This window comes from Parasteatoda tepidariorum, chromosome X1 (assembly GCF_043381705.1).
Source record: "Parasteatoda tepidariorum isolate YZ-2023 chromosome X1, CAS_Ptep_4.0, whole genome shotgun sequence".
In the NCBI taxonomy this organism is placed as follows: Eukaryota; Metazoa; Arthropoda; class Arachnida; order Araneae; family Theridiidae; genus Parasteatoda; species Parasteatoda tepidariorum.
In genome coordinates, this window is record NC_092214.1 from 59081524 (window position 1) to 59100494 (window position 18971).

The following is an 18971-nucleotide window of genomic DNA, read 5'->3' on the forward strand; positions in this document are numbered from 1 at the left end:
AAGTAATTAGAAATTTTTTTTCCTTAATGTCTAAGAGTGGCTCAACTACTTAAGCATAATATTTGGTTATCATAAAACAAAGAAATAGATAAATACCTATATTAGCGAAAACTCAGTTGGCGAAAATTGCAATTGGCGTTGAAGGATCACCAAACACCTGTGCACTCATGTTTTTGTTTTGCTTTCAGTATAGTATCATTTATCAAGTTTAATATGGATGCGACACTTCATAGTTTTAAAGAAGTGGATCTTCCTAAAAATTTCACGAATATCATGGTATAAAATAAAATATTTGACACGTAAAAAACCATAACTAAATGATAAGTTTGGTGTAGTATTCAAAATGAATAAGATTTTCAAATTAATTATTTTTTGCTACTAACGAATTTTGTATTTTGATTATTAATTATTTAAAAAAAAATCCTCCTTGTTATAGTGGTGACATAATCGTTTGACTCTGTTAACTACATCGTGTTTATATGAATTTCGTTTTGCTTATAAAAATGTTCAGAATGTATTTTAAAATCTTAAAAAGGTAGTGATGAAACTAAGATGAAAAATTATATTTTATTACATCCATAACCACTACAATATATTCGTAACTCTAATTAAATGTACCTAGAGTAGTAAACTTCTCTTCCAACTCGCTTCGCTCACCCACTCAATTAAAATGGTTTTTAATAATTTCACAATAACTTTTAATCTTTAAAAATGAACCGATTATTACATTAAAAATAATTGTTCATTTAAAAGATTTCAAAAATTTTTATAGAGTAGCAGACTTTTATTCTGATTAATTAAACTTAATAATTTTGTTTGACTACCATCGCAATATCAATTCTTTTTTTAAATTTTTATTTAATTTTCGTTTATTATAAAATTCCTTGAATATTTTTCGACAAAGAGATTAACTAGCAAGAATAAGAAAAGTTAATACTTTTTAATGCGTTAGAGCAGTTATTTTGTACTAATTATTTTAGTTGCATATGTTCATTATACACAGTTATATAATAATGTTCATAAAATTGATTGAACAATTGAGTATTACTTGTTAAAATGCAAGTAGAATTTTTTGCTATTCAGTAATTGTAAAAAGATAGATAAAAAAACTCCGTCATAAAATTTTGCATAATAAGATAATATTATGCGATAAAGAAAGAACAACAATTTCAGTTTTAAACTTCGTGTAGAAAAGGAGAAAAAAAACGAATAAAAATTGTTGCCTGTCACTGGTGTTTGAAATTGGAGAGTTTAAAGCAAAAACTTTTAAATTCTTAATCAAACTTAATGCGAAGGAAAAAAAAAACACCTTGAAAATAAATTTCGATCAAATGATCGGAGGTTTACGTTCTGGAACTCAATCTCAATAGTTCGAGAGAGTGACCTCAAATGCGCTAATTAATTATAGCAGACGATATTTTAAGTTACGAAATCAGACACTAAAACGCACTTAATCTAAATAAGCATACCTTTTTTTCAACGGATTCAGATTAATGATCCCCAGTATATAGGGGGTAGCCGTAATCTGGGATATATTATCCCAATAGTTTGGCCAGATGAGCGATCCAATGTTTGGACCCGACTCCTTAATGTTAATTTTACTTTTTGTGTATTTCGCCACATTTCAAGTTTTTAACTTGATTCTTGTTGTTTTCAAGATTTCAACTTTTTAGTGAGAACTTTTTGCACACAATGTTTTAATATTGCTCGAATCTTTAATTTTGAATTTCTTCAATTCCTTACAACTATCTTAAGAGATTTACTTTTCCCCTAATTTATAAAATTAGAAAGATTAGAATTCCTAACGAATTCTTTATAAAAATATTCATTCCAAGTGGTTGTGTTTTATTTAAATCTTATTTAAAAAATATATTAATTTTTTTTTATTAAAAGTTTTTTTTTTACATTTAAGGTTTTTATTTATTTATTTTTTAGTTATCGATACTAATTGAAACATAAAATCATATTCTTTGATTCACATACAAATAAAAATCATAATAGCTCTGCTTTGTATATTTTAAAAATCATTCCAAAACAAAAGTAATTTAAGATTAAACAATAAAAACTTATCTTAATAAATCAAAAAATCACTGTATTTATTTATTAGAAAAGAATCTAATTATGTTATGATAACTCATTTCTACTGACCGCTTACCAGTGGAATAAAAAGTAATCAAACTGAAATGGAATTGAATTTAGCCATGTTCAATTAGGTCTAAAAATTTAGTTCATTTATACTTCAAGTAGCAAATGACGATTTCTTAAGATTAACAAATTGTAGTCTTAAAAAATAATAACTGTAAAAGCTCTTCTGTTTGCTAATTTAATCACCAAGTTTTTAAAGAGTTAATAACTGTCAATAAAATTAAACAAAATTTTTGGAACAATATTTAATAAATAACAAAATTATCGTTTTGAAATTTGAAGAAAAAAAAGAAGCTATTTTTCAAAGAATGTCGACACATGAGAACACTGTTTTAAAAATAATATACTATTTTCATGATTGTTGAGAGTTTATTCATGACTTTTAGATGGAGTCAGTCTTTAGTCAGCGCCCTCTACGCTGATTCTGTAAATGGCGCAAAACGTCAACATAAAGAAAAACCACAGTTTCGTGAAAATGAAAAGCGTTTGTGATCTAATTTTTCAGTATTTAAAATATTACTTCAACGATGTTTTATTCTGGCTAATAAAATATTTAAAAAATCATTTAAAGAATTTTTCATTGATTTTGATAATTTTCATCTGGGTGGCAAAATTTCTCCAAATTGGAGGTAGAAAAAAAGTTTGAAAACATTAAAAATATTTAAGTTTTTTGTACGCTCGGATAATTCTTTACAGTAAGATGGGAATTGTAATTTAAAATTATAGCTTTCCATCAAATTGGCACTTAAATTGCGGAGTGGCTTTTTTAATTTCCTTTAACAGAAGTTTTGAAAACACTGTTAACGTCGATCTCAGTCGTGGGTTTAGTTTATAATAGGAATTTCGCCAAATTGGCGAAATTGGCGTTATTTTTTATTTTCTTCGGCGAAAAGTTTCGATTAACACTATTAACACCAATCTTCCTCCTAGACTGTCGTGAGTTTAGTATAATAGTAAAATATTTATTAAAATTAAATAAACTACAGATTTATTTAGTTTCTGGGGAAAAGAAAAAGTTTAGAATCTTAAAAATCAAATTAAAAATAACAACAAATTTACAGAACAAATGCTTTCGTGTAACTCGTAATCAATGTTGATATTACTTACATAAATATTAATAAAAAAATATGAACAATTGTATTTATTTGGGCTCATCAACTAAGTTACATAGTGGCTATTCAAGCGAACACAAGAAGACATCATTAAGACAAGTTGAACGATGAAACGGTCCATTTCCGGGTCCCCGAACTCTAATCATTCTCAATTAGAACATTATGAAAATTATTTTATATTTTTTAACCGACCGTATTAACAACACTCCTACACTTAATTTTAACTTTTCTTTTCCTTTGATAATGTTTACTTTTTAGTAATATTTTAATAATAAAATGAGAAGGAGTAGATAACTAAAAGAGACGCATTGAATTTTTTTAAAGAAATAACCTTTTTAGTGTTTTTAATGAAATTTTTTTTTTATGATTATGAATAATAAAATTTTATAAATAATAATGATGAATATTAGCGATTATAAATCACTATTATTCATTTAATAATCATAAAAAAATTTCCTATTAAAATGTATAAACGGCTTCTCAAAAATAATAAAAAAATAAATAATAATAATAATAAAAAATAAAAACCTTTTTTATACCAAAAGCCGAAGTTATCAAATTCTTCAAAAATGAAGAAATAGTGAAAATAATTAATTTCTGTATTTTATAATTAAAAAAAAATTTTTTTTTCAGTAATGAACAATTTTGATGAATATCATCTCCTATTGCACTATTTTCTTGAAGTATACAGTTAGAAGGTTAACGTACGCCATGCATTGATGGTGTATAACTAATAAACGAATTAAAAATTTGCAAATCAAAGATTGCAGAAGAATATGCTAAAACTCAACTAAAATTAAAAGTATGCGCAATAAAGCTGACAATTCTAATTTAAAATTTTCAACAAATATTTGATAATTTTAGATGGGCATTGCAGTTTGTAAGTATTTATTTAAAAAATACAGGAGGACGGGGAGATCAATTCACAGTTTTTTTCTCCCTTTATTCATGTGATTCTACATAAATTTTGATTATTGAGTTTTACAGAAAAAGAGTCCCGCAGTGGACTGATCGTTAAGACACGGTTCCCAGCTGATCACCGAAGTCAAGCATCACTGGCTGCGGTCAGTGCGCGGGTGGGTGACCACTTGGATCAGTCTGCGTAGGGACCGAGGGTGTGCGGTATTGGTCCTCGTTAAACTGTTCTACCGTAAAGTGCTCGACTTCGAGCGCAGGTCGTCGGGCTACCGAAGCAGCGGTGTCATCCCCTCTGCAGAGGATCAAAATTGTGATGGCATGTCTTTGGATCATCCTCTAGGATGTTTCCCAGACCGTCGCCAATAGCCCATTGTGCAGCTCTAGTGCGACGTAAATGAACTACAACAACAAGAACAGAAAAAGAACTAAAATAAGCAAAACTGCAAAAAAAAAAAAAAAAAATTTGTTTCGGGTTGTTACGGCAGTACAGATGAAAAGAACAAAGCAAGTGCTTCACGTTGAATTTCGTGAAAAGCGGCTTGACAATTTTTTTCATTTCCCTTGATAATAACGAAATATTGTAGAATTTCAGAAAACGATTTGCGAGTTTTAAAAGTCAACTGTTTTGTTTTGAACACAAAAGATTCTTAAAGAATATTTTACTCAAAGTTTTATAACATAAATTAAAACTTTAGCTCTGTTCATTGCAAAGTTTCATTATTTCATTTGAATTTAATCTTAAAGCTAGATTACTACAGTAATAATGTTAAAGCAAATACCAAGGGGGTGCAATTTTCTCACATCAACATTAAAAAAGTTTGTGGGAGTTCAAAAAAAAAAAAAAAAAAAAAAAAAAATTATACCAAGTATTTGAATTGTCCACGTGTCAAAAATTTTTTGAATTGTAAAGCATGCAAATTTTTATATCATTTCAAAGAATTTAATTTTAAATAGAAAGGCATCATACAGATCGTTAACGACCTGCTTGAGATCGTTTTTGATAAAATGAGCCCCATTTTACTATACAAATGCTAAAAACAGAAGATTGTTTTCCTAATTTCCCGCATCATTTCCGATTTTTTGCACTTTCTTTGTTTTAAACTAAGACTGGCATACACACAAAAATTAAAATAACGTGAAAAATATAAAAAATAGCTTAATAATTCTTCAAAGAGATTTAATGACCTCGCATTTAAATTACATTTATTGCAGTTCACTTTTTGCGTTGCACTGGTTGTTTCACATAACGTCTACCATGAGTTTTATAGCACACACCAAAAATATAGGCATATATTTTTAACTTCTCAACTAATTGGAGAGGAAAGGAAATAGATATGATAAATATTTTACAAAAGCAAATTAATTTTAAAATAACAAGTCATCTTTTTTTCTCAATATAAGATTTTTACACTCCGAATAATTTTCAGATGTTTTGCAAGCACATCTTAAACTCATCCTTTCTCTTAGTTAACAAAAATACGGAAAAATTAAATCCTGCCCTTGGCATTTCATTCCCTAATTTTAACAGCTTTTTAGAACATAAAAAAAGTTTTGAAGGAAATTACTTTTAGTGTTTTTTCCAGTTGATTGCACAAAATTTGATATAACTGTACAATATGTTAAATATTTTTCACAGTGATGAAAAATGGATATAAAAGGAGTTAAATTGCTTGAAATTTTTTTAAAACATCAGTGAAATATACATACACCCCTTGCCATAAAAATTAGCGCTTCAAGAAAGAGAGTTGTCAGAATGAAATAAAATTTTACAAACACTAAGTACATCGTAGATATAAGTATAGGTTTAAAAAATCAAATCAAAATGTTTATAGCCGAAAAAAAAAACAAATGGAAGGAGGTTTTATTACCCTCTTGGCCAACCTCTAATGTGAATGAAAGATGCAATATGGTCGGGCTTTGAGGCATAAGATGGCTTGTGGTATCTCGTTCTACAGTTGCTGTAAAAACACCAATAAATCATCTTAACTCGGCTATCCAACTTGCCATCTCAAGTAATCCTAGATATGCTCGTTCAGTGACAAATCTAGAGATCGAGCAGGCCTGGGAAGGGTGGTAATGAGGCAGAGGTATTCCTGCGACACCCTTCTTGTGCGTGGCCTAGCATTGCTTGCTGAAAAATGGCTCCTGAGATCCCTGGCCACGAGTGGCAACTAATACGGCTGAAGGATGTCACGGAAGTATGGCTGGGGTGTTATGGTGCCGTGGATCTATGAATGGGGAGATTGTTTGTCGTATTCAATCGTATGTCGTAGCACTTCGCACCATCACATTAGTTGCAGAAGCGGTGAGCTGCTGTATAGTGCAGGCAGAATTGAGGCGTTAATCACTGAACCTCCACGCTTTTAAAGAATGGACATCACATTAAACACATTATTTTCAAATGAGGATTTTGAAAATAATTCTTTCTAGTGGTAGCGAACCAAAGTAGAAATTTTTAAAGCAAATGGATCTCTCATAAAACTTTTATCAGAACTTAAGAATCTAGCCATATGGCCTGCACTTTTATAAGTAATAGTGGACAAGTTACGCTAAAATTAATTTTTTTTAAATATTAAGACATTAATTTTGCTACCGTCTGAAAAGAAGATTTCTGAAACTACGGAAATTCCGTAGCAGTTGGAGGGTATGCATCACTATCCAAATTAAATCTTGAGTCATCACTGAAGACGACCTGGTTCCATTCGATTGCAGTTCAATCCGGTCGAGAGCTACACCGTTCCGAACGGAGACAATGTGGGTGCCAATACTGCCTATGCTGTACAACAGCAACCATTTTTACAGCTAGTGTGACAGTTTAAGGTACCATCACATACCCTTAACAATGCTCAACAGAAGCATGACACTCCTGAGGAATGTTTGTGGCATCTTTCAGCCACATGTGTAACCATTCATGGTGGGGTTCCCGTAAACCATTTTTTCAACAAGCAATACTCAAAGAAAAAACAAGGGTGTCCCAGGAATGTCTCCGTCACATACGCTTGCCCCCACGCTTTAGCACTGAATGAGCATATCTCGAACCACTTAAGACGACAAGTTTAACAGCTCCCAAGCGTAGACGATTTTGTGGGGATTTTTACAGCAATTGTAGAATGAGATGTCGCAAGCCATCATAAGGGACTCATATGCCTAAATGTCTGAACTTATCACACCCTGCATATGCACTAGAAGAGGCTTAAGAGTGTAATAAAACCTCAATTTTTTCCCTGCAATAAATCATCATTTTGTTTTGACTTTTTAATCATTTACTGAAATCAACGTTGTATGTAAAATTTTGACATAATTTTACATAAAAATTTCCTTCTGACAACTCTCTCTCTCTCTCTCTGTGTATATATATAAAAATTTAAAAGATTTCTATATTATTAACGAATTCATTAGACATATCTGATGACTTGCAATGGAACGAATTACAGATACAGCTGCGAAAAAACAAGATATTGGAATGGATTTCTATTTATTCCTTGTGCAAATTTAAAACCAGGTAAATTGGAAATCTTTCAATTTTAGCTGCTCAAGTAGTTTGAAGTTTAAATTTCAGCCATTTTTTTTCCTTCAATATATCATAAAAACGATTGGTAACTTGATTACAACATGTGATGTGAACTGATCCACAAATGGCTGAAAATGTAAGAATTTATTTTAACTAATTTCACATTTAATTTTAATAACAGTTTTAATCAACAAAACGAACTTCTCAGAAGAGAAGAAATTAGCATTTTGCCAAAAATGCAAAGTCAAGGAAGAACGTATGGACGAAAGGATAAACATCCCTCTAAATCAATTTACATAAACATTCATATCATATTTTCTAATTAAAATAATCCTACAAATTTGTTTAAATGAAGGTATGTAGCCATGTAATCTTATTAAAAAAAAAAGTAAAAACTTTTGTTAATCTTTGGAGCTTATACAAATAAATATCTTTAAAATAAAGGTGGAAAAAAAACTTTCAACATTAATAAATCCAAAACTATTTTGAAATTTTAAAAAAGGGTGAAGTTTTGCAATCTTGCATATCTTTAGACGCTCAATTTTTAGATTGACTACAAAAAAAAAAAAAAAAAAAAAAAAAAAAAAAAAAAAAACATAATATTAATATTAATAGTTTATCTAATATCTATAGTCTTTGAGGCGGTACAAAGCATTCTTCATTTTTCTCATAAAATGAATCAAAAACTATTGTCCACATCAAAACATTTTCATATCAGAATGCTCCTTTAATTTCTCTAAAAATGCACAAAATTTCATCTGATAGTTTTAACACCTTTTTCATTCATTTCAAAATAATTTAATTATTTTCATTCATTTTCTTAATTTATAAATGAATTTCATTAAACTTTCTAGCTCTATATATATTGTTGGCCCACAAACCCACTATTTTTGTATGTCACAAATGACTTTCAGTAAATTTTCTAGATCTACAGATAGTGTCCCGAACCCACTAACCTTGTATGCAACAAATGTGAAGACTTTAAATTTGAAAAACCTTAGCCTAGAAATTTATTTGACTTGTATTAGTAAGGGTGCTCAGAGGTATTATTTCTCAAATTATAAGATTTAAATGTATTTGCAGCAGTAAATCAACTTTGAGTTAAAAAGTTGATGTTTTTAAAACAAATATCTAGTAAATTTGCAAGTAATTGTATTAGTCATTTGTTAGCTCAATTAAAATTCTTTTTATATTTCAAGTTTCCATTTGCATCATTAGGATTTCCACAATTCACAATGTCTAAACTATAACCAGCTATTGATGGTGCTGATGGCTGTTAATATAATAGTCTATTTGTTCAGTGATCTTTGAGTGGAAAGTGAACCCGGATTAATCATTTTGTGTGTTTTTACTAAGAAACGATTTCTTTTTAGAATTTTTATTTTGTTTTTTTCAGTTAAAAGTGTAAGGTACAGCAATTTGCAACATGGCCTACAATTTTTGCTGTTTGTCATGTTGTAAAACTGATATTCGTCAACTACTTTAAAGTACATATTAATTAGATAAAGTAAATTAAATAACATATATTTATACAGAATGCATTTCTTCTAAAATTTAATAAACTTGCTTAATTTTTAATACTGAAAACTATGAAATTTAGAGTTCATTGAAATAACACTAATAGCTAATTTTACTGATCTAGAGTAAAAAGTATTTAATTAAAAAAAAAAAAACTATTTTAGACTGGGTGAGTTTCGATATGCAATGTCAAAAAAATTTAAGCAATATCACAGATATTTTTCTTAACCTGGCATGTACCTTTAGGCAGGTATTTTGTATCCTACTTTTGACACTTAATTTTGAATAAATAATTTTTAGCAACAAATTCTTACATATATTATTATTTAGTTAGGTCTGGCACTTAATTTTTTTTAAAAATTAAATTCAGAAACTTTTCATGTAAATAAGATGTTTAAGTTTACTTTGATGATTCACTTTTATCTGAAAAATATAGATAAAATTATGATGAACCAGATGTCAAGAAAAGAAAATTTTTGCATTTTCCTCACAGTTATGTTAGTTATACAAAAATAATACTTTTGAAGATAATGTCAAAAGATCAAAGTGTTATTTTCAATAATTGGTTTTTTCTAAATCCAAGTTATTTAGAAATAATTATCTTTATACTTAATAAGTATTTGCCAGGTTTCAATCTGTCTTCGGCAGCAGGTAATACAAAAATAAATCTTTAATATTGATTGGATGTTTAATTCTTACAGGATATTGTAAACTGAATAGCTAAGAAATACATTCGTAAACTTTAAATAACATCGATATACATTTCTTTCTTTTTACTCTTCTTTTTCAGGTAAGCACTTTTTAATCACTCAAAATATATTTTTAAGCACTTAAAAAAATACAATTACGATAAGCACACTAAAATTTTTTTTTCTTCTTATTGTTGAAAGTTCTCCATATATATATATATATATAGTAAAATAATAATGCAAGGAAAAAAGTAATATGTTAAAAAAATAATACGTAAAAAAAGTAATAAAGTACAATAAAGGTTTATAAAAAGGTTATGCAATTGGTCAACAGTTCCCCCAAGTAAAAATTCTTACAATTAAAAATCTCAATTAATTCTTATCTTTATTAAATTAAATGAATAACAGGAAGATGGAAATTTTGAAGAGATGAAGCTTGATGAGTTTCCTCTGCTCTGGGGACATACATGAAAATACGTATAAGTGAATGATCCCCATGTTAAGTTCAAGGATTATGGTATTGATCTATGAATAGAAGAGCGCAAGGCCATTAGTTTTTCAGTGACGAAGACAATGGTCCTTCACCAACGATGAAACTAAAAAGAGAAGGAACATTTTTTTTTGGCTATTAGGGAAAAAAAATTTGGCTTTGTTTAGTTGGTCCCCATGATCAGCAACAATTTTTTATTTGTCAAATGCCAGTTACATCAGCCGTTAGGTCATTAAACTTCTTGCTTGCCAATAGCGTTGAAATATAGAAGAAAAATCTGTCAGTGCTTCACACTCGTCCAAATGTTCTGCCGTCATAGGTCGTCCACTATCACATATAACACACAAAGGTGAATCGACTAGTCCAATGCGAAATAAATGATTCTGTAGACAGTCATGCCCTGTTAATAGTCTAAAAGCTGCAGCCGCAACTGATCTCGGGTGGTCAGGAATAAAAGCTGAGTTTGTTAAAAGAACACTCCAAGACCTGCCATTGCAAGCCCGAGTGGCAAAATTTCTAAAAGTCTTTTGATATATGAGTGATGTCAGCAGTTTAATGGAATGGAGGCTTGCTTCAGTTTTGGGCTTTTGGAGAACCGCAGCTCCTCTTTTGGCAAGCATATCTGCCATCTCATTTCTATAAATACTGCAATGTGAGGGTACCCATTGAATGATTTCTGTTCTTTCATGAATGTTCTTTTCCTGGCACTGCCTGACTAACATGTTCTTACTCTTGATAAGATGAGATGACCTGCATTGCTGAAGTTGAATCTGAAAGGTTAGCTGCTTTCTTGAAAGGGTTCTGTGTCAAATATAGTTGTTGAAGAGCCACCTGAATGGCTTTCAGTTCTCCATCAAAATGCGTGGAGTAAGCTCCTACGGATAAGTAGAAACTGAAAAGCTTGCTAAAAACTCCAGCCCCCTGCTCCCTAACGGTCAGAGAACCATCCCTGTATGTATGTATCCATTCCTCAGCCGGAAATTAATGCTCAATTTTTTCCAACGCAATAGCTTTTATTTGCTCTGGACTCATTTCTTTCTTATCTACTTTTATATTCAGGTCCAACCGCACATCAAGGAAGCTATAGTTCAACGGGTTTGTCAAAAACAGCAGTGCCGGTTTCAGTGCTCTTATGTCATTGTATTGTTCAAGGCGGGAGACACATTGTAGGAAACCATTTTGCGTCTTCAGATTTCTTTGTCTAGTATTATCATAATTTCTCCAATAAGAATTACTTGGCAACCGAATATAGCAGCAACAGTTTGAGAGATATTTCAGTTCGATTTCAGAAGGCAGAAAATGAAGCCTGAAATTGAGAATCTCTTGCAATTGAGTTGCACATAAATTGTGCAAGAATCCTTCCCAATGAACCCAGCTCAGTATACGCACATGTAGACATGCAAATATTTCATCAAATATTTAAAATAATTGCCGCTTTCATACGCTATGGACCAACGGCACAACAGAATGGATTGTGGTTGAATGCATTGTAAAAACATTGAATAGAAAAATTTGAAGACCACGCTTTTTGTATAAATTCGTGGTGAAAATCGACAAGGTAAAAAAAAAATCTTATGTTGGAAAAGGGAAAACAAGGCACTTTTTAAATACACCCAATGAAAAAAAGCACCTTTAAGGGCTTTAAAAAATGAAAATAAGCACATGTAAGCACTTTTTAAAAACGATATGCACCCTGTTTTCTTTCTATTTTTTCCCTTCAAAAATTAGAGTAAAGAACGAATATTAAAGTTACGTAAAGTTATGTTAGTTACGTTAAAAGTTAAAATTTTCAACAGAGACATTAAAGGTCAAAAATCAGAAAATAACTCACGATTGCTATAAAAAAAAATCATGAAAATCTCATAACTTTTGCAAGAGCTTTACATCTTGTTTGAATAAACCTTGCCTCCACTTGAAGAATACATAGAGCAATATAAAGCAATTTTTATCAATATGAATAAAGGCAGTAGGTATCCCTGCTTTTTACATGCATTACAAAATTCAATTCAGTATTTTCTTTCAGATTAGAAAAAGCGCCCTAATTCAAATATAGGAAAGAGAAAATTGAAAAAAAAGTAATAAATGAAATAAAATCAAATTTATCGAAGCAATTTTCTTTGTATAAAAGTGTGTTAAAACATTTTTATTTGGTTTTTCCAGACTTCTTTCCATATCATTATGTTCAGCAAATAAATTTTTTTACAACATTTAAACATTTCTAATAAATAAAAATGTTAAATAATAATTTTAATCTTAAAAACATCATTTCAATGCCTCTTTCTCCTGAATTCTTCCAGATGTATTGCATGTACTTTCCTATTGTTACACCCATTTTTCAGTTGATTTTAAACATTATTAATTGAAGACAAAAATTCTTGCATTTAAAGGTTAAATAAAAGTAGAAGAAAGCAAGGAAAGTTATTTTTCATGCACTCTTATACCACTAACAAAATAATTCATTTTAGAAAACAAAATACAACTTTAAGAACTTAAACATTTATCCAAATATCTTTTGAAACTTTAAAAGCTGTACATATGAACACACATATTTCCTTCAAAATTAAAAGAAAAAATTTACTCACATCTGCATCATCAATATTTTCCTCATTTAGAATTCCAAACTGTTCAAATTCTTTTTCCACGTCTACTATTTGAGGTAGAGAATAATTAGGATTTGAAGCTAGGTCATCAGGTATTAAATCACTTAATTCATCCAATGGAAACAATTCAGTTAAATCACAGAAATCATTGTCTTCAAAAGGTAGAAATGCGTCTAAGTCAAAAGAATTCAAGGAATCGACTTCTTTGGCTAATAACTCAGATTCAAAAGGTTTACTCTTTTCATCATGGAATGATTCATTTTTTTGAAAGTGATGAAGAGAAACATTGTTATCAAAAGAGCTAGAGAAGTCATCAATCACATATTCACCTAAAAACAAAATAAGATATTTGTTGTATATCAAAATAATAATGTTTATAAATTTGTTTTTTAATGATTCTGGTAACATCTAAACATATAATAAATATAATAACAAAATAACTAACCGGTTTCTGAATCAATTGTATAATTTAATCCAGCCAAAGGATCAGGAACAATCACAGGTTCTTCAGGCACTTTCAAATCTTTCTGGTCAAGCAAATCCTAAATAAATAGAAATTTAAAATTACACAGTGATAGATACAGTCTTCAAATTCATTATAACTTGTAATTATTACTTAAGTGTTTCTGGCAACATAGCAATTGGGAAAATATTGCAAGAATAAAATACTGTTGAAGACCAATAAAGGTATAAAGAAAGTAGAAAGACATAGATAAAACATCTTTTATGCAGCATAAGACCAAAAAAAAAAAAAAAGGATCTTGTTCATGTTATATTATCTGAAAAAGATTTATTCAGTTAATTTTAAACCTTAAAATTTCTCTAAATTTTTGACTAGTTAAATCCACATTAAACTGAAATGGCCTTTACAGACAGAAGTTAAATATTGAAATAAATAATCTTAGGAAAGAATTTGAAGTCAAGAAGGGAAAAAAATTCAATTCTTTTAAGTTACATTATGGGAGTTTGTATGGGAAAGTGATTTTAATTGAGCCAACCAATATTCCAGATGTCAAACTATAACAAAATTGACTAAAACAAGTAAATGTGAACTCAGTATATAATATTACTAATAGATTTTAAAAAAGTAATCAGATTGTTGTTTGCACTATTGTTTATTATTTTTCTACCTTTCAAATTTTAGTTCATTATGAATAGAAATGACATAAAATATAGTATAACCTTATCAATCCATGGAACTGGGTTTTTGAACCCAGTTGAAAAACCCAACAAAACAATGAGAATTTTTCAACAAAACAATGAGAAAATTCATTGTTTGTTTCAATAAGATTAGATTTTAAAAAATCTAAAAACTATAAGATGTTAAAATTCATAGAAGTTCTAAAAACTAAGTTATGCTATTTCTCCTAATCTAATAAAACCACTCCTTCATTTTCAACCTTTTTTCAAACATATTGTGCTGTTAAACTTTTTCATTCGATTTGGTTAAAAGTTTAGCATATTATTACTTATGTAGGTCATTGTTACAATTAGAATTTTTAGGATTTTGATAAATTGAATAGTAAGACTAATTCTTCATTCAATGTGTCATCCTTTTTATTAAAAAACATATAAATAAGACCAGCATGAAGTAAAAACCACAATTATTATAGACATCATGTTTAATATTTAGATAAATTGTATAACAAATTAGAGACTTAATTGACCTGTAATTAACAAATAAAATAGGTAACATTTATAAAGTTGTCTTTTTTTCAAAAATTTATTTTTAAATATGTTATTTAAATTTAGCGCCCCTCAGAAGCTGTGTCTGGGTAATGGTGTCTCCTCTTGCTCCCCTCTAGCTATGCCACTTATCACCTGATTTGCTTCCATATGAAAAAAAAAAATTAAAATCATGGAAATAAGGAAAATGATACAGAAATTTTTTTTAATTCCAAATGTCTTTTTTAATATTAGGCATTAGGACTGGGCTATAAATCGATGTATCGCGACATATCGATTTAGAACATATATCAGCAAGCAGATGCAGCATTTTTCGTTTCAGGCGATGCATTAGAAATCTGATTTAAGCTGTAGATTAAAGACGACGAGTGCAAAACAATGTATCGATATAGGACGCCCAAGGATCTTCTTGCAACTGATACCGACTTGCACTGTGGAAGACGATGTTCGTTTTGTTATGTTGCAATGGCCATGATTGATGAGTGGTAGAATCAGAACTATAGTTTTGAGAATATATATCGTGATCTCGCATGTTTGTTTTCGCGCCTCATAGTTTTTCTCTTTTTCTTCGTCGCGACTTGATATCGCTTCTTGTAGATTATTTTCAGTGGGACTGACCTTGTGATTGCCGTCGTTACCTTGTTCTGAACGTAATCTATTATGGAAAAGAATATATAAAGAAGCGTTTCTTAATTAATTAGGTACATTTTTCTTAAAACAAAACTTTTTTTATTTATTTTTAAATGTAAAAATTAATTTTGATATTATATGTTTAAGTAATTTTTTACATTATTGAATTTATTACAATTGGAAATCTAATTTAAGGTGCCCGTAAAGAATTAAATTACAAAGCAAATTTGTTAGGCTATTTTTTACTTTATTTTAATTTATTAAAAACTTTTTGGATAAAACTTCTAATACTTTAATGGGTTTTTATTACTGATTTTAAATTTATAAATCTTTAGTTGCTTTTATTTTTATAAATAAAATTGTAACAAAACTTAGTTTTCCTCTTTTGGATTTGGACATAAGTCAATCAACTTTGTTTATTCAAAAAAAATTAGTAAGGTTTGCAACTTCTTTTTTTAAATTTATTTTTAATCATTTAGCACTTCGTTTTATTAAAGAGTATAACCATGTTTTTTCATTTTCTTTCAATATTATCAGTTAAATATATTATCGAATATCATAATTCTTTTGTTTTTATTTTTAAGAAATTAAACCTTACTTTGTTTTTTCGTTCAGAATTCGGTAATAATTCAATTTAACTTATTTATGTGAAATAATGATAAAAAATAGTGTTGCTTCAAAAGCGTTTTTTTGTTTTTATTTATTTAGCACTTTGTTTTAAGCATACAGATAATTTTGAATGAACTTATTTTTTAAATTTTCTTTCTATATTGTTAGGTAAATATATTGATAAATTTCAATTTTTTTAAATTTTTTTTATTATTTATTTCTAAACTAAGAAATCTTTCGTTATTTGCGCAATCATTTTTAGAAAATATAACATTAATATCTTTCTTAAGCAAAACCTATATATCTTCAAATTCATAAATTGATTTAAATCAATCTGAGTATGAAGTTTTGATAGAAATGCGACTTTCTGTACCTTACAAGTAAATGAAATTCAAAAATACCAAGCCGCATTACATCACTATATCGCGATGCAAAACTGACGATGCATCAGGATATAAAATTTCTTATATCGTCCAGTCCTATTAGGCATATGCATAAATATTCTACACAAAAACAATTTAACTTAATTTAAAGACAAGCAATTACTATGAATTTGAAACAAAAGTAATATGACTCCTCAGTTTATAATTTAACTTAGTTCACAATCACAAAGAAATTTGGGGAGAAAGATGGAATCGGCATCTATTTGGAATATTTAATTTTTGAATAAAAGTGCTCGGTCAGTAGATAAAAATTAATGTTTACATATATGGGTCATGCAATCAAAATTGAAATATTAGCAACATACATTTAATATATTTTTATTTTGCGATCCTCAAATTTTATATGTCACAAACTGCAATTAAAATTTTAAATTCCTACATTCTTAATACTCATATAGAATTTTATATTATGGCACCCATCTAATGGATGTGTGATTCCTAATGTTTAGTTTAGAGTTTTGAACCCAACCCAGAAGACAAGGTACCTTTCGGGTCAAACAATTGACCAACTCTTTTTCACACAATTTTTTTTAGGAAACACAAAAGTCCTTAATAGTTATTTCAACGGCAAGGTAGTTGAACAGCAAGATCTGATTATCACTAAGGACAATTTGCATCACACAAAGATGCATAATCATTAATTAAATTTTTAAGAAGAAAAAAAGTTACCTTTTCTTTAAGGAATTCAACATCTTTCAACTTATCAGTTTCCCCAGGTTGGCGAGAATCATATGCATCTCTGGTAACTCCTAAATCAATGTCTTGTTTCCATAGTATTTCAATAAGGTCCATTTCCTAAAATGATGCAATAATATGTCAGAAAGGAAGTACAGGCTTATAATGTAAAATAGCAATATGAATTTGAAAACTAAGTAAAGAATAAGAATTTACAGATAAAACAATTTTTTAAAAAATATTAAATAATGCCACAAATGATAAACTATGTATGTGAATGTAATACCAATAAGCACAATTTTTAATTATTATAGAATAAACAATTTTTTATTTATTTTAATAAATTAAAACTATCAATAAAATTAGTTGTATTTAAATTTTTCAGTCATTATTTGGAACAGAATAATTTGTAAGTAATTTAAATATGTAAATTTGATTGTTCTGCTTTACCTATACAAAATTATGTAATTGGTTTCTTTCTATTTTTCATTTTTACCTGAGCTGTAAAATCACATAGTAATTTAGTTGAATCACACGTTACGTGCATTTTATAATTAAAATTAACTTGTGCCCAATCAAATTTTGTTATTTTTCTAATAGTAATAATAATAATAAAAAATAATAATAATTTGCTCAACGAAATCAACTTCACGGAAGATTAGAAAGAAATAGACTGTAGCATAAAAAATGTGTGATAGTTGAAGAGATGATATCTCTTTATGACAGAAAAATATGATAAGAAATGTGTGGTTCTAAGTTCACATTTTATCAGCTATAAAACAAAAACTTTATTCTAAATTAATTCTTGAAATTTACAATAGAGGGCACCACCACAAAAAGTTTTGATCACAAATTATTCACATGAGAAAGAAAAATTAGTTTTGGAATGAAAAAAGCTGAAAATATTCGATATGTTTTTCTCTAATTACTTAACAATTTCTTTGTATTTCTATTTAAAAATAAATAATTCTTTACTTGTTTTAATTAATTAATTCTAAAAGTAAAAACTCGATTTTTAAACATTTTTTTTCCACATCGATCTTCCATCGAGGTTGCTTCTTAGATTCATGTTAGACAAAATAATAAATTATCTTGTCCCAACATGAATGCTTATCTGAAAATACACACAGTTGTAACCAAAAATTGACACCAAAATAATTTCTTCACTCAGACTACTATTTCATATAAAGTAGATTTTTTAAAAAATATTTGTTTAATTTTATTATAACTATTAGACTTAAAAGGTTATTTCTGAATTACAATGAGCTAATTTTAAATTTAAATTAAATGAATTTACGGTATATATTAGTTTCATTTGCTACTGATAGATGGCAGCACCAAACATTAAAATAGAATGACGAAATCTTTACGTAATTTGTTTTGATTGCACCTCACACTGTAACCCCAGTAGCAATCCACGTGGAATCCTTTTTTAAAACGCAGTGATAATGAACGGCAAACACTTAAACTGTAAATAAATAGGCAAAAACCAAAATAAGTTTATTTAGTAGTGGTTGAGGAAATGTTGATACTTTTTATAATAAGCTTGATTTTAATGACAAGCAATCACATCTTGTAAAAGTTAATCAATTGTTTTTTAACTCTGAAGTAACATATTTATATCGATATAGAAAGCACACATGTGTATTTCCATTGCAACCATTTCTCGCTAATAGGGAGTTTCTTTAGACATAGTTTACAATTACTACACAAAACTCTTTAATTTGGATAAATTTGAAGTATTTTAAGAAGCTTAACGTTAACACAATTTCATCCTCCTCTATTCCATTATTTCTTCTTACGATTTTTTAATCGTAATATTATTTGCAATGGAAATAGAAAAATTTATGGGTAATACGTATAAAAAAAATTACTTATTACGAAATTTAAAAAAATATGATTCAAGCATAATAATAATCTTCCATGCACTAAATATCTGCAAAAT

The 18971-nt window shown here is 28.6% G+C and overlaps 1 protein-coding gene across 4 annotated transcripts in view; it reads right to left on the reverse strand.

Moving 5' to 3' along the window:
• LOC107439163 (NFE2 like bZIP transcription factor cap-n-collar) overlaps nucleotides 1-18971 on the reverse strand; it is a 95716-nt gene that overhangs the window by 34555 nt on the left and 42190 nt on the right. For 3 of the 4 annotated variants that reach the window (XM_021146502.3, XM_021146503.3, XM_071187389.1), the window contains 3 exons: nucleotides 17021-17146; nucleotides 13429-13525; nucleotides 12966-13312 (listed from right to left, as the gene is read on the reverse strand). In XM_021146502.3, the coding sequence (XP_021002161.1) occupies nucleotides 12966-13312; nucleotides 13429-13525; nucleotides 17021-17146 (570 nt within the window). Of the gene's footprint in view, nucleotides 1-12965; nucleotides 13313-13428; nucleotides 13526-17020; nucleotides 17147-17522; nucleotides 17741-18971 lie in introns of those variants that run through there. The other variant, XM_021146505.3, reaches the window with a different exon arrangement.